General features: G+C 42.0%; 1 protein-coding gene across 1 annotated transcript in view; it reads left to right on the top strand.

Moving 5' to 3' along the window:
• Positions 1-19,244, top strand: part of CHUK (component of inhibitor of nuclear factor kappa B kinase complex) — a 68,456-nt gene that overhangs the window by 31,453 nt on the left and 17,759 nt on the right. Inside the window, exons 14-16 of the mRNA XM_005310788.4 lie at positions 4,746-4,807; positions 10,451-10,560; positions 14,417-14,466. Coding sequence (XP_005310845.1) covers positions 4,746-4,807; positions 10,451-10,560; positions 14,417-14,466 — 222 coding nt within the window. The remainder of the gene's footprint in view (positions 1-4,745; positions 4,808-10,450; positions 10,561-14,416; positions 14,467-19,244) is intronic.

The raw sequence follows: 19,244 nt of genomic DNA, 5'->3' as shown, positions 1-19,244 counted from the left end.
GGTAGACAGTTCCTGCTGCAGATAATTTGTAATGTAAAAGATACAGATAGAGGTTTGAGGATGAAGACTCTCATATAAGCAAATGAACTTATTGGGGGATCAGCACAGTTTTGTTAGTGTTTTGTATTTTTTTTAACTGGGGACAGAGGTCAGGGGACCTAAGACCTGGAAGAAAACACAAAATCATCACTAATAAAGTTTGCAGATAGACAAGGTAGGTGAGTGATGTCTTTTATCGGACCTAATTCTGTTGGTGGAAAGTACAAGCTTTTGTGTTACACAGAGCTCTTCTTCATCAGTGGCACTGAATTTTTTACAACCTTCTTCCTACAGGATACTTGTGTTATTTCATAGACCTGTTTCTCATATCTTCAGGTCTGGGCTCTCCAATCCGGAAGAACTCTGTAGCTCAAAAGTTTGTACCTTCCACCAACAGATTTTGGTCTGATACGAGACATCACCTTCCTTGTGTTTCTCATATCTTGGGACCAATACTGCTGCAACACCACTGCAGACAAAGTTTGCAGATGACATACAGATTGAGCGAGTGGTAGATAACGAAGAGGAGGTTACTGATACGGAGCGATCTGGATCACTTTGTAAGCTGGGCACAGGCAAATAATATAAGTTTTAATATGGCTAAATGTATGCAGGGAGTCCTCAACTTACGATCCAATTCATTCCTCAGAATTACGTTGTAAGTCGAAACGTTGCAAGTTGAAACCGCTTTTCTCATAGATATAAAGGGGGGATTAGTTCCTGAACCAAGGCTTGATACACTATTTTCACCACAAGAACCCAGGTTTTTGTACTAAATGAATTATAGATGACTAAAGTAGCAATGTCAATGTATTTATTTGGTAAATAGCATTCAAATAAACATATACAAATCACATATGCTTTGATTTCCCAGAACTTTTTGAAGGGCTCTTGGCTGGGGGCTTCTCTGCAGTCTTCTCTGCAATCTTAAAGAAAGTGTCCAAGGAAGTTTGGACAGATGTTCTCCTCTTCTCCTTATAAATTTCTCTGTAGCAGCTATTACAATGAATGGAGCTGGAAGGGGGATCCTTGCAGTTGCTTGTCTGATTGGCTTCCATGGCCAAGGTAGCTTGTTGCCGGGTAGCCTTGTCGCTTGTTTTTGATTGGCTGGGGCTGGGAGCCAATGAGAAAGCTTGAACAGTGAAATCGGTGATTGGCTGAGGCTCAGCATGTGATATGTGCTGTTCTCCCTGCCAGCTTTTGTCATAAGGGTGAAACAAGCGTCATAAGGGTGAAACGGGCAGTCAATTGAAAAGTATCATAAGTGGTGTCCGACATAAGTCGGGCATTGTAAGTCCAAGGACTACCCGTACATCTAGGAACAAAGAATGTAGGCCATGCTTACGGGATGAGGGACTCTATCCTGGGAACCAGTGACTCTGAAAAAGATTTGGTGGGAGAGATGGATAATCAGCTGAACGTGAGTTCCCAGTGTGATGCTGTGGACACAAGGGCTAATGTGATCCTGGGATGTGTAAATGGACATCTTGAGTTGGAGTAGAGAAGATTTTAAGGCTGTATTTGGCACTGGAATGCTGCATCCAGTTCTGGTGTCCGTGGTTCAAGAAGGGTGTTGAACAATTGGAGAGGGTTCAGAGAAAAGCCCTGAGAATGATTTAAAAGCATTGAAAACATATCTTAGAGTGATAGACTCAAGGAGCGTAATCTATTTTAACTTAACAAAAAGAAGGTTAAGGAGTGACTTGATTTCAGTTGCTAGGTACCTATATGGGGAACAAATACTTAATAATGAGGTCTTCAGTCTAGCAGAGAAAGGTATAACATGATCCAATGGCTGGAAGTTGAAGATAGACAAATTCAGACTGGAAATAAGATGTACATTTTTAATAGTGAGGGTAATTAACCATTGAAACTATTTACCCAAGGTTGTGGTGGATTCTCCATCACTATTTTTAAATCAAGATTGGATATTTTGCTAAAAGACAGGCTCTAAGAATTATTTTGGGAAGCTTCTATGGTCTGTGTTATACAGCAGGTCCAAGTAGATGATCACAATGATCCCTTCTGACCTTGGAATCTATGAATGGCAGAAGTGAGGGAGTTGGTGAGAATAAGGGAGTAGGAAAAGGAAGAAACAGAAGTACAGTCCCATTTCCGTGCACGCCTTGTCATGGTAGGGTTTTGTAGGCATCATGGTGGGCATGTCCTAAAGAGGGATTTCTAGGAGATATGGGATGGGTGTGGCTCTATGAATTTAGTTATGGAATTCTCCTAGGTAGAAGAGCTGTGGGAGGAGATGGCTGGTGGGGAGGGAAGTTGAGAATGTTGGCAGAGTGAAAGTGGGGTCAACATTGCAATAAACTAGTAGAGCAGCTAGGTAGGGCAGGACTCAGTTGTCAAGGACCTTAAAGGTGAAGACAAGATGGCTGGTGCTTGATGCAAAGTGAAAGAAGAGCAAGGGGTTAATGTAGTCAGTAACAAGCCAGAAAGGTGAATGTAGCATCAGCAATTTGATTAGATTTGAATAGGTAAGTCTGCCGTAATTGAGGCCAGAAAGGTTGCAGTAATCAGAACGGGAAATGATGAAACCCTGGATGAGCATTTTGGTGGCATAAACAGAAGATAGGCTGTTACATATGGAGAAATAGCAAGATTTATACATGGTCGGTATGTGTAGCCATAGAAAGGGCTGAGTCAAAGAAATGCTACCTGAATGCCTGTTAGGATAGTCATGGTGTCAACAGATATGGGAGAAAGAAGGGAGAGAGGGCTTGAGAGAATGATTAAAAGATCAATTTTTTCCATGTTGTGTTTAATTTGCGAACAGGACATAATCCATGAAGAGATATCAGAGACAGGATGAGATGCTGGGTTGGATGGAGGTAGATTTGTGAGTCATCAACAATGACGGTGGTGGTTGAAGCCATGCTTGTTAGATATGTGCACCTAGACAGGACATAGAGGGTGTCAATGATTGTGCCAATCAAGAGGGTGAGTAAAGAGCCTGCTATAAGAGCAGTCAGAGAAGCAGGAGGAGGACCCTGAGAGAAAGGAGCTATGAAAGTCATTGGAAAAGATTAGGGAGTGGTCAGTGGTGTAAGAAGCTATCCAAAGGTCGAGGAGGAAGACTGATATACAAGCCCTGAGATTTGGCCTGGAAGAGGTTGTTAGAGGTTTGGTGTGAGCAGCTTCCATGGAACAGAAAGGGTAAAAGCTGGATTGATGAGTTAGTGTGTGAGGTGTGGGAACTTGGGTTCAGAAAGGCAGTTAAGTAAAGGACTACATTTTTTTTAAGATAGGGGAGACTCATATTGGGAGGCGAACGAACCTGAAGTGAAGAGTGAGTTGAGGGGGTAGCGAGGAAGCTGTTCTAAGCATGCTCTGCTAGGCCTCCAAAAATCTAGTTGCTCTTGTGTTGAGCTGCCTTTATCTCAGTTCATTTCGTTCTCAAACCTCAGTTTGTACTTTTCCGGAACCTGTTCTCTTAATCGTAATCCATGGGGCTGTCAAGATGTGTGGCACATGTTCATTCCATGACCTGCCCTCCTTCCCCTGTAAATCAGAATCTATTCATTCTGGATTCTGGTGTGAAGGAACTGAAGGGGGATCAGGGCAGCTCTGCCTTTCATACTTTGGCCTGGGAGCAAAAGCATATGGAGGATGCAAGTGCCACCCTGATGGGTACTGCATTGGGAAAAAGTCTTTGACTTTAGAGTGTGCATGCCCAAAACGCCAAAGTGGAATGGATATGTGGAACACATCTTGAAGAACAACTTACAGAAAAGGTGAATAGCTATCTTTAAAAAATCTGCCACATATTCATTTCCTTCCCTGGAGTTCCTCCCCGTTCCAAAGTTTGAATTCACTGAAGGAAGTAAGACTCCCTTGCTCCTTTTGCATAATGTTTTTTACATTTGAAGCAATGGGCAATTGGCATTGTTGACAACTTTATACATAGTGCAGTTTTGCTGATCATTTTTCACTTTTGTCATTCTGGTGGCACATGTTTTTTTTTTCCCTTTTGGAAATCTATCTGTATATGTTTCCCATTACCATAGTATCTGAGTGCCTTGCTGTCTGTAATATATTTAGTCTCACAACAGTCCTATGAGGTAGAAAAGTACTGTTACCTGCATTTTAGATTAATAGATGTTAAGGTCAGAAGGGACTATTCTGATCATCTAGTCCTGACCTACTGTTTGGCACAGACCAGAGAACCTCATCCAATGATTCCTGCCTCAAGTTCATAACTTCTGGTTGAGCTATTTTTAATAGTGAGTGTGACTAAATGTCGTTACAACTGACCTAGGGATGTGGTGAACTCTCCATCATTTGGAGTCTTAGAATCAAAATGGGATGTCTCTTTTTAAGAGACCTGCTCTAGCTCAACCAGAAGATATGAGTTTGATGTTGGAATGACTGGATGAAGTTCTTTGGCCTGTGTTATACAGGCCACGAAAGTTTCCAAAAGTGGGAACCTAAAGTTATGAGATGAAGTTTATAGGCTTGATTTTCAAAAAGTGGCTGAACTCAAGATAACAGCCATTGCAAGCTGTTTGGGTTCTCAGTATTCTTGAAGTTCAGGACACTTATTTTGGTGCCTAACTATGGACTTCAGTGTGTTTCTTTAGTTACCCATTTTCTAAAAAAATTATCTGTATATGTATGCATTTATCTAGGTTCGTTCCCAATTCATTTGATATCTGTGCCTTTTTGTGTATTAATCAGACTCCATTTCTTTTAAGCCTCAGAAAAGATGCTCAAAGCCTGGAAGGAAATGGAAGTAAAGGCCATCCAGTGTGCTGAGGTATGGGAGTGAAAGAAGGATGCTTGATGTCTGGGGGAGGGGGACTTGGCAGGCCGAGACACTGAAAATTTTTGCATTTGGATCAGTTTCCCCTGTGAAGCTTTACTGAGGAATAACTTATGCAACCACAGGACCTGTGTATGGTGTAGAAAACTCAAGGGATTCTCTCAGGCAATTATAGTATTTTTAAAGAAACTGAGGGAGGGATAGCTCAGTGGTTTGAGCATTGGCCTGCTAAATCCAGGGTTGTGAGTTCAATCCTTGAGAGGGCCACTTGGGGATCTGGGGCAAAATCAGTACTTGGTCCTGCTAGTGAAGGCAGGGGGCTGGACTCAATGACCTTTCAAGGTCCCTTCCAGTTCTAGGAGATGGGATATCTCCATTTAAAAAAAAAAGAATCATTGAATCTGACTGATGAAATACATTTATGTAAGATATAGTGTGTGCCATAGCTGAAGCAGTTCAAGATGCCTCATGTACTGAGCAAAGTAGCAATAACAAAATTACTGTTTCAGCCAGAGAATCTTCCTCAAGAAACAATCCAACTGTCACCATGTTGTTCAAATGTAACAATTTATTTCTCCATTGTACTCTTTCCATTGTCATCTTAGAGTCCATATTAGGGAAACAAGATCATAGAAAACTATTATTCATTTCTAGAGTGAGGTGATTTGGGAGTAAATGAGATTTTGTAGTTGTTCCCACTCCCACCCCGCACACAGATATTTTTGGTTTACCAAGCTTGACAGGGAACCAGTCACTTAACATTTTACCATTTTATTTTAAACTTGTCTTGACATCAGAGTAATTGAAATACCTAAACCATCCACTTTGACATTCTCTTTATAAAGCTCACTTCTCATTATGGAAGCATCTCTTATGATGCGGTTCATAGCTTCCAAGGCCAGAAGGGACCACTGTGATCATCTAGTCTGACCTCCTGTGTAACACAGGCCACAGGACTTCCCTGAATTAACTCCTGCTTGAACTAGAGCATCTCTTTTAGAAAAATATCTAATCTTGATTTTAAAATTTCTGGAGATGGCAAATCCACCACAACCCTTGGTAAGTGTCACGGATTCCCAGGTTTGGTGCTACATCCTTAGCTTTTGAACAGTCTCTTGGAGAACCCCCTTAGTATGCCAGACCCTCAAGGGGGTCTCATTCTTCCTTCCAGGAAGACAATGCAGATTCACTGTATTCTTGATTGGAGGCTCCAGCATTCTTGCTTCACACCATGAATTCTGGTCAGCAAGTCCAACTGAGAGAGACTCCTGGTAGAGACTTGTACACTCTTCAGGGACTAATGCATCCTAGCCAGTATTTCCAATGACACCCTAAACAGTGTTTTCAAAACATAGTAGGATTTATTAGAGAGGCAGTGGGTGAGGTAATATCTTTTTCTCAGTCCACTAAAAGATATTACCTTACCTACCTTATTTCTCTAATATCCTGGGACCGACATGGCTACAATTATATGGCATACAACAATGTAGGATTTATTAGTCAATTGGAACACTGTGTTGGAAGTCCTTAGATTAGCAAAGAGAAATAAAGGTTAAAGCACAGTCCATTCAGGTCAGCCTAGAACATTTTCACCAGCTGAGCCTAAATTTACTTATGGCCAGTTTATCGCTCTTTGCTCTTATGCTAACATAGTCCTTTAACTTAAATAGCTCTTCTCCCTCCCTGGTGTTTACTCCCCTCATATGTTTATAGAGAGCAATTAGATCCCTTCCCAGCCTTCATTTTGCTAGGCTAAGAAAGCCAACCTCTTTGTCTCCTCTCATAAGAGAGCCTCTCCATTCCCCTGATCATCCTCACAGCCTTAAACTGCACCTCTTGCAGTTTTAATTCATCTTTCTTGAACATGGGTGACCAGAAATGTATACAATATTCCAGATTCCTTGTATAATGGTATTAATACTTCCCTACTCAGCTGGAAATGCATCATCTTATACGCCTTAGGATCGCCTTTATCTTTTTCATGGCCTTGGTACATTTGTGGCTCATAGTCATCTTGTGATCAGTACACCCAGGTCTTTCTCCTCTGTCATTGTCAACTATGAGCTCCCAGTTTATAGCAGAAATTCTTGTTTTTAGCCCCTAAGTACAAGACCTTGCATGCTGTAGTATAACATATCATCCCATTTCTATTAATCCAGTCCTTTAGGTTATTCAGTTCTTACTGGATAATATTTCATTCCTCCGCTGTGTTGATGCCTCCCAACTTTGTGTCGTCAGTGAATTTCATTAGTACATTCCTACTTTTTGTCCCCAGATCACTAATTAAAATATTAAATAAGAACTGTCCCAAGACTGATAGTTGGGAGACTCCACTAATAACTTCCTTCCAGGCACAACCCATTGTCATATCCCTTTTAGCCAGTTCATATTCTCGAATTCAACTAATAATTTCCCATGTGGAACTGTATCAAATGCTTTACTTGAAATCCAGGTAGATTTGATTGACTGTATTTTCCTGGTCTAGACAATCATTTATCTTATCTAAGAAAGATATCTGGTTAGTCTGGTGTGATCTGCCTTTTGTAAACCCATGTTGCATTTTGTCCTATTTTCCATTTACCTCCATGTCTTTAATTAATCCTTTCATTAAAGTTTTTTCCAAAGTCTTGCATGCTATTGAAATCATAGAATCATAGAATATCAGGGCTGGAAGGGACCTCAGGAGGTCATCTAGTCCAACCCCCTTCTCAAAGCAGGACCAATTCCCAACTAAATCATCCCAGCCAGGGCTTTGTCAAGCCTGACCTTAAAAACCTCTAAGGAAGGAGATTCCACCACCTCCCTAGGTAACCCATTCCAGTTCTTCACCACCCTCCTAGTGAAAAAGTTTTTCCTAATATCCAACCTAAACCTCCCCTACTGCAACTTGAGACCATTACTCCTTGTTCTGTCATTTGGTACCACTGAGAACAGTCTAGATCCATCCTCTTTGGAACCCCCTTTCAGGTAGTTGAAAGCAGCTATCAAATCCCCCTTCATTCTTCTCTTCTGCAGACTAAACAATCCCAGTTCCCTCAGCCTCTCCTCATAAGTCATGTGCTCCAGCCCCCTAATCATTTTTGTTGCCCTCCGCTGGACTCTTTCCAATGATACTACTATCAATTGACTAGATTTATTAAAAATCCTTGCTGCTTAATTTGTAATGTCATGTCCCAATTGCTCCAATATTCTGGGATGGAGATTATCCAGTTCCTCCACTTTGAATTTAAAGATGTTAAGTTTTTAAATCAAGATTGGATGGCTCTTTCTAGAAGATAAGCTCCAGCTCAACTATGAGATATGGGTTTAATGCAGGTCTGTTTTCAGGTCTGTGTTGTGCAGGAGCTCAGACTGGATGATCTAATGGTCCCTTCTAGCCTTAACATCTATGAAACCTTTACTCCACCACAATGTTGTCTTTTTGCCTTGGAATTCTACTGTTTTTTCTCAAAAACAATGAAGCATCACTTCATGTGTTCTAGTAGTAGTTGTGGGCCAGTCAGATAAATATATTGAAGCAGCTTTTACATAGTGCATTCAGATGGTGGAGGTGATTCCTATATTAGTGTTGCCTAACACTTTGCATTTTATTTTTTTAAATAAAGTGTGTCTTGTGGAAGTGGGATGTTATATAGAGTCCCATCCCTTTCCACGAATTGCTCAATCTTTTTTTCTAGCAGGGGCCAGTTAGGAAAGGCTCAGTTTAAAGGCTTTAGGATCGGTCATCCATAATCCTGTTGCTCCGGGTAGGGGAGTTTAAGGTCCTACCTCTGATTTTTCTGGATGTCCATGAGATGCGGAGGATTCCCTCTTGATCGCTGTGCTTGCATGACACAGGAAATGTGTACTTGTTGCTGCTGCCAGCACACTAGCTAAATTATGGTCTTTACTACAGCTTCCCCGTTGACCATTCTTTGTTCAAGTGTCCAGGATGATTAGAAAATGCTACATCTAGTGTTTCCTCTGGTTCTGACTCAAGGAGGATGCCGATGTGTTTCCTTGGTGGTTTTTCTCCACCAGCCTTGGTATGCTATTGCAATATCCAGTGTCTGGGTCCCAGCAGATTTAGTTTGATGACTTGGACCTCGAGGTCCATCTCCCAGAGTAATTGATAGATATTATCTTCTCTGTCTATAGCTAGTACTGGAAGTCTTCTAATCATTGCACTCTCAGGATAGCTTTAATGCTAAGTCAGCATCTAACAGAACTTGTCTTTGGGTCATATTGGGTGGCCTGACTAATAGGACTTAGTCTCAGCATTGTGTTACATGTTCCTGCCTTGAGCACCCTGAAGATGGAGCAGTGCTTTGATCCAAGTGCTGCCTCCATCTGGATTCTTTTCTTAAGAATTAGGAAGTTAAGGTTGTCTTGTCAAACTCCACTTGTTTCTCTTAGAAGGATAAGTGACATTTTTATTTTGTCTCAGGGTTTTTTCACCCAGAGTACTTCTTGGAACTACTTCCAGGTTTCTTGAACTAGTATAGTTGCTCTGTATCATCTCTGTCAGGGGACAAGTTTCCTTTCTTATGGCCTTAACTTCATGTATTTCCAAGGAAACAGATGCAATCACCTGGATGTCAGCAGAACAATCCAATTCCATTTGATTAGGACACAGAACCCATCTGGAATTCAGATACCTAATTCATATCCTTGCTGGCAAAATCAAAGATCTAAAAGATTCAAAATCTACCATCGCCTGATGACTCCGTTCAGCTATCTTAAAAGCATTAGGAAAAAAATCTGAACATTTACAAATCTCAGAGCATGGTCAACTCAGTTTGATTCCACAAGCTGGGTAGAAAGAAATAGAACCTCTTATGAGAAGAATTGCAGATCTCTGGCAATCAAAGTGTACATTGATCAGATGCAAGGAGATACATCTTCTTCCAATGCTGTCTTTGGTCAGAGTCCTTCAGTCTGCCATTCTCCCTACATGTGTCTCCTCATCTCATCCTGGTCTCTTTTATACCCCCCACTTGGGGATTAACAATATGTTAACTTATCAATCATGACTCCAGACTAGTAGATTCCTTCTACGTGTGAGAACAGACCATTTGGATTTACTACAAGTTTGTCTTCTCTTAACAGAGGGATCACTACAGTGGCATTTTCCTATTCAGGTACCTAGTTTATCTATTTATAGCTTTTTAAGTTTTCAAGTTCTGGAAGGATCTCAACTTTGACTGTAATACAGTTCCACAGCTTATAGATAGGAGCAGTTTCAGCACCAAAATTGAGACTATCTGCTGATTCTGTGGTCTTGTGGCTGTGGTTAACCCAACAATGCTGACTCTAGAGGAATCCTTTGTTATAAGAAGATATGTTTGCTGTTTGTTTGTCTGTGTCTATCCAAGGTTGTTGAGGGTATTGTACGTTGTGTGGAAATTGGTCTGAAATCCGTAGAACTATAGCAGCAACTAGCTGATCTAGTGAATGATTATTGTCCCTCAATAACAGCAAGACTCGCACTTTCAGAATGTTGTTAATTCCACTCAGGTTCACTTGTCTATTGAACAAACGAACTTGGAGAATCTTTTTGTTGATTTTTATGTATTTCTGCTCCTGAAATTGTTTAATACATGGACTATCACTTTCCAGTAAAAACTTGATCTATGGTGAGTTATTTTTTCTCATTAGGCTGGAGATATTGGATACCTAGACGAACAGATTATGGCTCTGCACACAGAGATTGTGGAACTGCAGAGGAGTCCATATGCAAGGCGCCAGGGAGATGTCATGGAGAGTCTGTAAGGAAAAGAGCTATTCTCTCATGCTTGTTGAAATCATTTTACATTGTAACAGGTTTGTTTATATATACTCCCCCCCTCCACATACACACACACTTTCACCTCTTCAAAATTATTTATTTTATTTAAATTCTCCATTTTGAAGAGGTGAAAGTAAGAGTGTGTGTGTGTGGGGGGGGGGGAGAGTAAGAGTGTGTGTGTGGGGGGGGGGGGGGGAGTAAGAGTGTGTGTGTGTGTGTGTGTGTGTGTGTGTGTGTTTCCTTCAGTGCTCTAGAATTATATACCCAGACTTTGAAAATTGGATACTTGAGAGAGCTAAGGTTTTTCTTGCTTTGTTTTCAGCCCAAAGAGGGAAGTAAACTTCATTGAGCCATTATTGTATGAAAATGACAATATTTTCTCAAACATTATTAAGTGTTTCAGATGTGGTTTTGGAGCAATAATATTTAAAAAAAAACCTTGAAAATCGTTAGTTATATTCCATTTACAGCCTGCTTTAAAAGAACATTGGGGTTGCAAAGTGCAGCACTCAAGTTAGGAAGTGCCAAAGTAAAGTTTGCACATGCAGTCTTAACTTTGTCCCTTTGTGCATATGTGTAACTATATAGCCTATAGTTACTGGATCTGTTATTTCCAAAGAAACTCTGTTCTATAGTGTGCTCAGTGAATGTGTGCTAACTGAGGTAGGTGTCTTCCTGATCTCTGCTTTATTCACTGTGCATCCCTGAATGATTCCCTACACACTGTCCATCCTGGGCATTCTGGGGCCATATCTGGTCTAAGTTACACTGCTGTCAATTCAGAGTAAGTGCGCACATTTCAGTATATTTACTTTGGAGTGAAAGCAGCCAACGGGGGCAGGATGAGGGGTGCTGGATACTCACTGATAATGGTAGTGGGTCCAACTAGCTTGGTGTGCAGTCTCCAGCAGTGCCACAGGCCTGATCAAGGCTTCAGCCTATTGCCTGATGTGTTGATGAGTAATGTGTGAAATTGCTGGCTTGGAATTGGGGTTCAGAGTGAGTGGAGGAAGCCTACTAGAAACAGATAAGGAAAAAATGTGCTGCTGAGTATGTAACCAATTATCACATAAACAACAGATAGGCAGAGAGCAGGAAGAAATGTCCCTTCCCTTCCTGAGTAAGTGAATGTTTAGAGCCAGCAAATGAGAAGAAAGGATGATCTTGTGGCTAAAGCACTGGACAGAGGCACAGGAGATATCCTTGTTTCCCCCAGCTGTCAGATTCCCTGTATGACTTTGGGCAAGTCACTGAGCTGCTGAATCTCAGGCTTCCCCATCTGTTAAATGGGGATAATAATCTTTCCTTCCTCCTACACTGTGCCTATTGACATTGTGAGGCCTTCGGGGTAGGGACTGTCTATACCCAGCACAAAGGGGCCCCAGTTTTGGCTGGGGCCTCTGAGCACTCCCGTAATACAATTGCTTTTCCCAGTGGTAACTGTAAAATAGGACTTGCCTCAGTGAGAGACCTAGATCTACAGGACCCTTGTCCCAGTTACTGTGTGCCATCCAATCCAACTGGAAGTGACAGCATGCGATCCTCTACCAAAGGTGGCAAATGCTGCTCTAAAGTACTGTCCTTTTTATCTTAGTGTTTCATATTAGCATCCGTCACCATAGTGTCACAGCGCTTCCATAGGAACAGCCTTTCTTGGCAATTCCTAAAGTCCAAATCTCTGTCACCAGCAGCAACTTCACCCCTCAGTAACAGAGGGATATAAGCTGCTCACAAGTGTCTGAAAACATACCAAACCAGGTTACTTCTTCAGTTGCAGGGGGATTGCATATCAGGTTCTACTATACCCCTTCCTTGTTGGGGAGTGAGGAGCAAATGGGGCGCCTGGTCCCTTGGTGAGTGAGGGATTAGGGGAGTGAGGAGCAGGCTGAGTGCCTGGCCCCTCAGAGGTTGGGGGTCATAGGGAGTGAAGAGCAGGCTGGGTGCCTGGCCTCTTGGCGGTTGGGGGCTGGCAGGGGTGAGAAGCATACTGGGGTATGATGGGGTGGGGATTTTCTCTCCATCCTTGTCTCAGATTTTCTCTCCTCTGTGTATTTATTTTTCAAGCACCAGTGCACACCAAGAAGCACCGGACTGGGATTAGGGCACAAGAGAGACTGCTGGATCTTCAGACCTGTTTGCACAGCCTCTAAAACTTAATTGAGGGAGTTGAATGCTAATAAGCTCTCCTCCCCCTACATTACAGGTGCAGTGTAGTGGTCTGCTGTCTGGTTTGGGGGTGCCAAGAGGAAGGCGTCTCTTAGCTATTCCCAGTATTCTGAAGGCTAAGGTGCATTATCATGGTGTTGTTTTTCACCATGCTCTATTCATGTGTTGGATGTGGTTCTCAGCTATGCACATTTGCATAGGTTTTGTCCTCATTTAACTCATGACGAACTGGCAATGGCTGCATAAGCCCTTGTGATCTTGAGAAATCAGCTGTTGTAATTCCCTCTTGTGGGGCTACCACCAAGGCTGATGCACCACTTGCAGCTCGTTCAGATTCAGTCACATGACAGCTTGCAAGTTTGAGCTGTTGGGAGCATATTCAGCCTGCATTGTGTTCTTTACATTAGCTGCCTATTAAGTGGCAAATTCAGTCAGTTATCTTTACTGGTCTATAAAGTTCTGAATGGGACTGGCCCTGGTTATATTTAAGATTCCCTCCTTGAGCCTCTATCTAATGGAATTTTGCTCTCCCACACCACCTGGTGGTTAGGGGTTCTACCAGCATGCCTGAAGTAGGCCTGCGGTCGAGCCTTGGCTGTGGCCGTGTGGAACTCCCTCCTTCCTGAAATCTGTCCATTTCATCTCCCCACTCAAAAAACACCAAAACTTGTTTTTTTCAGAGGTGTTTTTAAATTACTCCTGCTGTTGCTGCTGCTGTTCTGTTGGGTTTTTTTCTTACTGTTTTTGTTTACCCACCCTGTCTAATTTTGTTGAGATTGGGGTATTTTCTGGTAGTTAACAAGAAAATGCTGTTATGGTTGCTCAGCAACCCCAGCATTTTTGTGGAGGAGGGTGCTCTATACATATATTATTATTGGGACAAAGCACAGAACATTTGACTGGAATATGTGATTCCCTTGAAACTCCTCTGGGGGTGAGTAAGGGTGGGTGGGCAGGCTGGCCAGACAGGGAATGGGAGGTTCCAGGTTTATGAATGGTCTGGGTGAGGGAGAAACTAATCAGCATAATCTTTCACAGCAGAACTTTTTGAAATAGGAAGGTGAGGATTTGTCACGGAGTTGGAAGCGTCCACATGTAGCTGCTCTTGAGTTATTTGAGCTATGCAGAGTAGCAAAACTTACTTTAAAGGGAGAAAGCAATGTACCTTTTTAGTGATCTCTTCTTCATACTCTTCCCAAATGTCCACTATGGAACTGAGAGCAAGCAAGTAAACATGAGTGCAAATGGGGAATTTGTCAGGCAGTTATACAGAAGAAAAGCTAACAAAGTTACTAAATCAAACCTTCAATGTTTAAATGTTATATGGGAACAAAATCCTGGTAGATTTTATAGAAATAATAAATAGTATCTTCAAAATAATTGAAGAAAGCATAGAATTAATGCCATTTAGTCTGAATTATCCACAAGGTAAATACAGAATCATGAAGAAAAGGGGACAGCTTTCTAGGAAATGTCGACTTCTATCATGGAATGAATTGACATGGATTCCTAATGTTGAAGAGGCAGGGTATCTATTAGTAACATTTAAAAATTAGCTCCATTTTAATAAAAACTTGAATATGAAGTCTTTTTACTCTTGAATATTACATATGATCAGTTTCCTCTGTGTGTGTGAATACATGTATGAAGTGATTTCTTCTTTTTTGCAGTGAACAAAAAGCCATAGAACTATACAAGCAATTAAAACCAAGACCTCCAGGTATGGAACAGGTTTATTCTATGACCTACATAAAACTCAAACCCTGCAAGTAATCTTTGCTTTCAACAGTAAGATCAGATTTTTTACATTATCATTTGCAGCACGGCAGAGGGAATACTGGGCAGGGAGGGGTGGAGATACACTTAGAGTATTGGGGTGGGGAAGACCTCAAGGTCTTGGTGGGAGCTGAGGGGAATGGTTTGATGGTGTGTATATCCAAAGAAATAGGTGGTGAGTGGAGAAAATGTCGGCAATATCTGTGAGTTGTGTAAATAACATCATATATCAATTTTATTACCAAAAAATTAAATGGCCCGTGAAACGTAACTTGTAGTGATCCTTTTCATTACACCTTCTTTTATATAGTGTCAGAACTGCCACACCCCTTCACTTTGGCCTGGCCCTGACCAGGTGGGTCTGGGGTAGAGGAGATAGGTGTCATGATGTATAAATCAGTCTGGTGTTACATAGCATCAGCTATAGGGTAAAAAGTGTTAGGATTCTGGTCTTGTGGTTTAAGGCTTAATTGCTCCAGTGCTATGCATGCTGTTAACCCTTCTCAGTCAGTTATTAAGATGTTTAGAAAATCATGTAGGTCACCAACCCAGCCTTGTTGCTTAGCTCTTATCTTAGTGTGGGATGGTGCCGTCAAAACCTTCTGTGTTACTTACAGAGCTTTGAGTTTGTCAGGTCACTGTCACTGGCCAAACCCAAGCAGACACACAGATGAGAGGGGAGAGAGGAAGAACAGACGCTCTAATGTGACCGTGGTGCCTTGATGGGCCACACTGAGAATGCTTTACTCAGGGCAGACTGCAAGAAATAGGACAGACAATCTCCCAAACTGGTGGTTTATTCTATAATAAGCCCTGGTCTACGCTAGGAGCGGGGTCGACCTAAGATACGCAACTTCGGCTACAGCGTATCTTAGGTCGATTTACCTGGCGGTGAGGACGGCGGCGAAGTGACCGCTGCTGCTCCTCTGTCGACTCTGCTTCCGCCTCTTGCGAGCTGGAGTTCCGGAGTCGACGGGGAGCGCGTTCGGGGATCGATTTAGCTGCGTCTAGACGAGACGCGATAAATCGATCCCCGATAGATTGAGCGAGTAGTGAAGACCTGCCCTTAGATTCACCAAGCCAGTAACAAAATAGCTTCTGAAATAGCGCGCTGGTTTACAAGAAGCCAAATACAGTCCCCGTTAGGCATTCCAGCCTTTGGCTCCCATCTAGACATCCAAGTCTAAAATAGTGAGGGGTTACTGAAAACATTATTCACCATATTTAGGGCCCTACCAAATTCTTGTTCCTTTTTTTGCAAATTTCATGGTCATATCATTTAAAAAATCTTTAATTTTATGATTTCAGATATTTAAATCCTGAGTTTCACGGTGTTGTAATAAAACATTAATTTGTATTTAAAAATGGCAAAATATAAACATGTGAAGTCCTTGAGATTTAGCGTTTCTCAAACTGGGGTCCGGACCCAAAAGGGGATCACAAGGCTATTGTGGGGGTGGGTCACTCTGTGCTACTGCTGGTGACAGCGCTGCCTTCAGAGTTCGGCACCTGGCCAACAGCTGCTGCTCTCCAGCCATTCAGCTGGGAAGGCAGCACAGAAGTAAGGGTGGCAATACCGTTTTTCACAGCTGTGAATTTAATAGGTCTCTAACCATACTTAAAGTTTTACCAATTCCAAAGGATCAGATACATTGCCCACCAGGTCAATGAATATTTCAGATCTTACCCAAATACATGCTTACATCCAATCCTTCTTAACTAAATCTAAGTTTTATTAATAAAAGGAAAGAAAGAAGAGAGATATATGGTTAAGAGATCAGTATACATACAAATGTGTGTAAAATTCTTAGGTCAGCTTTGTAGTCGAGTTGGTGAGGCTGCTGATTTGTAAAAGTCTTTCTGGAATCAATATAAAAGGTTACAGTCCAATAGGTAGTCTAGGTATAGAGTCTGTTGACCTCAGTCTTATGGATTAGATCTTCCCTGTTAAAGTTTAAGCAGACCTGAGATGAAAAGGATCAGGCCTAAAGTTTCCTTTATAGTGGAAGCAGGCAGAGCACTTACAAGTAACTCTACCACATGGGCTTTGAGGAAAGTGAGCTGACAGTTTGTGATCTCTATTCAATGGGTCCTTTCACAGACAATACTTCTAGTAACAGCCATTCATAGACAGTTCATAGGTGGTTTACTATGTGGAATTACAAGCTTTGAGAAGAGATGAGGACAATAATAATTTTATACCACCAGTCCCATCTAAATGATGATATCTCCTTTTGATCTCTGAGTCAATAGAATACAGTAATGAAGCATTATAAGATAGGAACAGGATTTAGCAACTATATGCTTATTAGATCACATTATTAGATTTCTACTGGAATGCAGGCAGACACATTTAGCACTTACTCTTTGATTCTCTAACCATACAGGCAAAAAGGTTAGATATTCTAGTCTACCTAATATGGCTTTGATAACTATCTACAAGGAATGGCCCTGAGTGTTACAGACACAGAGTGGGGAGAGGAAGAACAAACGCTCTTTTTGTGAACTGGTGATGGGGGTGGTAGTTACTGTGAACCTTCTGCTGGAGTCACACCTCTTCCCCTGAGTAGGGGAGTCCTGGCCCTGGTTAGAAGGTTGGGCTGGATCTGGTGGATGAAGTTTCTTCCTGTGCCAAGAGCCACTAGGACAATGTCAGGGGAGCAGGCAAAAGCCACACCTTGGTCTGGTTAGGTAACCCTGAGAAACACCATGGCCTGAGGCTGACGGGGCTCCAGGCTTTGTAGAACCAGGACTTGATGTAGAAAGCAAAAGTCAGATATGGAACAAACAAAACGACCAAAAAGCAGTTGAGCCACACCCTGTCCCTCCATTTACCCTAAATTTTATGCTTCAGTTCATGGAAACTGATCAGCCGTCCTCCCAGAGGTCTTTTTAACCCATGCGTATGGAATTATTGAGCAAGATCATCATTGATGGACACTGCTGTCTTAAAACCACACCAAGAGCTCAGCCTTCGTAACAGTGTCCTATATGGTGGAGGTGGTCCTACTGCAGTAGTACCTAGAGTTCCCAGTCAGGAATGGGGGCCCCATTGTGCTGATCACTTGACAAATAGAAAAAACAGAGGCAGCTTTTGCCCCCCAAGAAGCTCACACTCTAGTAGAAGGAGATGGAACAGATGGATAAACAGTCAAGTCCTTCTTAGCATTGCTCTGGTTCAGTGATTTTTCTCAAAGGTCTAGGAAAATAGCTCATAGGCCTTAAATCCATTAGTCTCTCTGTGGTAGCCAGTCCTTTGTCTGATTCCACTCCCATGACCTAGTCAAATGTATGTCTGCACCAGCTCTGATCAAGCTAGCATGCAAAAAATAAGCATAGCCATGGCTCCATAAATGATGGGAGGGGCTAGGCACCTGTGTATATACCTATGGCTTAGACAGGCACATACTCAGATGGCTAGCTGCCCCACCACCACTTACAGCTATGCTTCTATTTTTAGCTCTCTAGCTAAATGAGAGCTAGCGCAGGTATGCCTCTGAATTGGAAGTTACACCTCTAGTTCAAAAATTAGATGGACTTTTAGGGAGTGCTGTGGTGGAGGCCTGGAGTGGGAGTGCTGTGGGGATTGTCCCAACTTGTGCACATTTACACACTTTATTCACTAGTTTGTTACATTTATTATTTTGGGGGGTTGCAAACATTTATCAAGTGTTTCCTGTTTACTTAATAATTGTATCCTGGGCTAGACAAACTCTCAGAAAGGAAGTCCAAGTCATGTTAGTCCCAGGTTTCCATTATTACTGCATTGATGAGTGTCAAGTTAGTGCTACACTGAAATGCTCCCTCTACCTTTTGATTCATGCACTCTTATGGGTATTCTTCTATGCCCAATGTCCTTGCAATTCCTCATTCTTATGCCCACAATAAACATGGTCACCTTCTGGCATCTTCCCTACCTTGCCATTGCATCTAACATTCTTAATCATGCCCTCTGCTCCTCCTTTCCCGCTTTTTAAATTACACTGGCTGGTGTAATGGTGGGGAGGGTGGCAGAAATTCAGATGGTCCTGAATATTGTGGCTAGGATATTATAAGGGCAGTCAGAGGTGGGATTTTTGCATAGTTGTGTGATGGGTAAACAGCTGAAGTCATTATGGAAATTAGTGCTCGGGCAGAGTGCCTGGAATTGTATAGTGTGTGGAGAGATGGGTGATTAGTGTCAGCTCCCCTGTGCTCCGACTGGCTCATGATTGATGTGTAGTATAACTGCGTGCACTGGAGAAGGGTTTTTGATTTAGTAGACTTAACCCCCTTCTTTTTTAATCAGGTCATAAATGATCTGGAAAAAGGGCAAAATTTGCAGATACAAAACTACTTAAGATTGTTAAATCCCAAGCAGACTGTGAAGAGCTACAAAAGGATCTTTCAAACCTGGGTGACTGGGCAACAAAATAGCAGATGAAATTCAGTGTTTATAAATGCAAAGTAATGCGCATTGGAAAATATAATCCCAACTATACATATAAAATGATGGAGTCTAAATTAGCTGTTGCCACTCAAGAAAGAGATCTTGGAGTCATTGTGGATAGTTCTCTGAAAACATCCACTCAATGTGCAGCAGCAGTCAAAAAAGCAAATGATGTTGGGAATCATTAAGAAAAAGGGATAGATCATAAGATAGAAAATATCATATTGCCTCTATATAAATCCATGATACGCCCACATCTTGAATACTGTGTGCCGATGTGGTCACCCCCTCTC

Source organism: Chrysemys picta, chromosome 7, assembly GCF_011386835.1.
Source record: "Chrysemys picta bellii isolate R12L10 chromosome 7, ASM1138683v2, whole genome shotgun sequence".
Lineage (NCBI taxonomy): Eukaryota > Metazoa > Chordata > Testudines > Emydidae > Chrysemys > Chrysemys picta.
The sequence above is the reverse complement of the archived record's forward strand: the minus strand, read 5'-3'. Positions and strand labels throughout refer to the sequence as shown.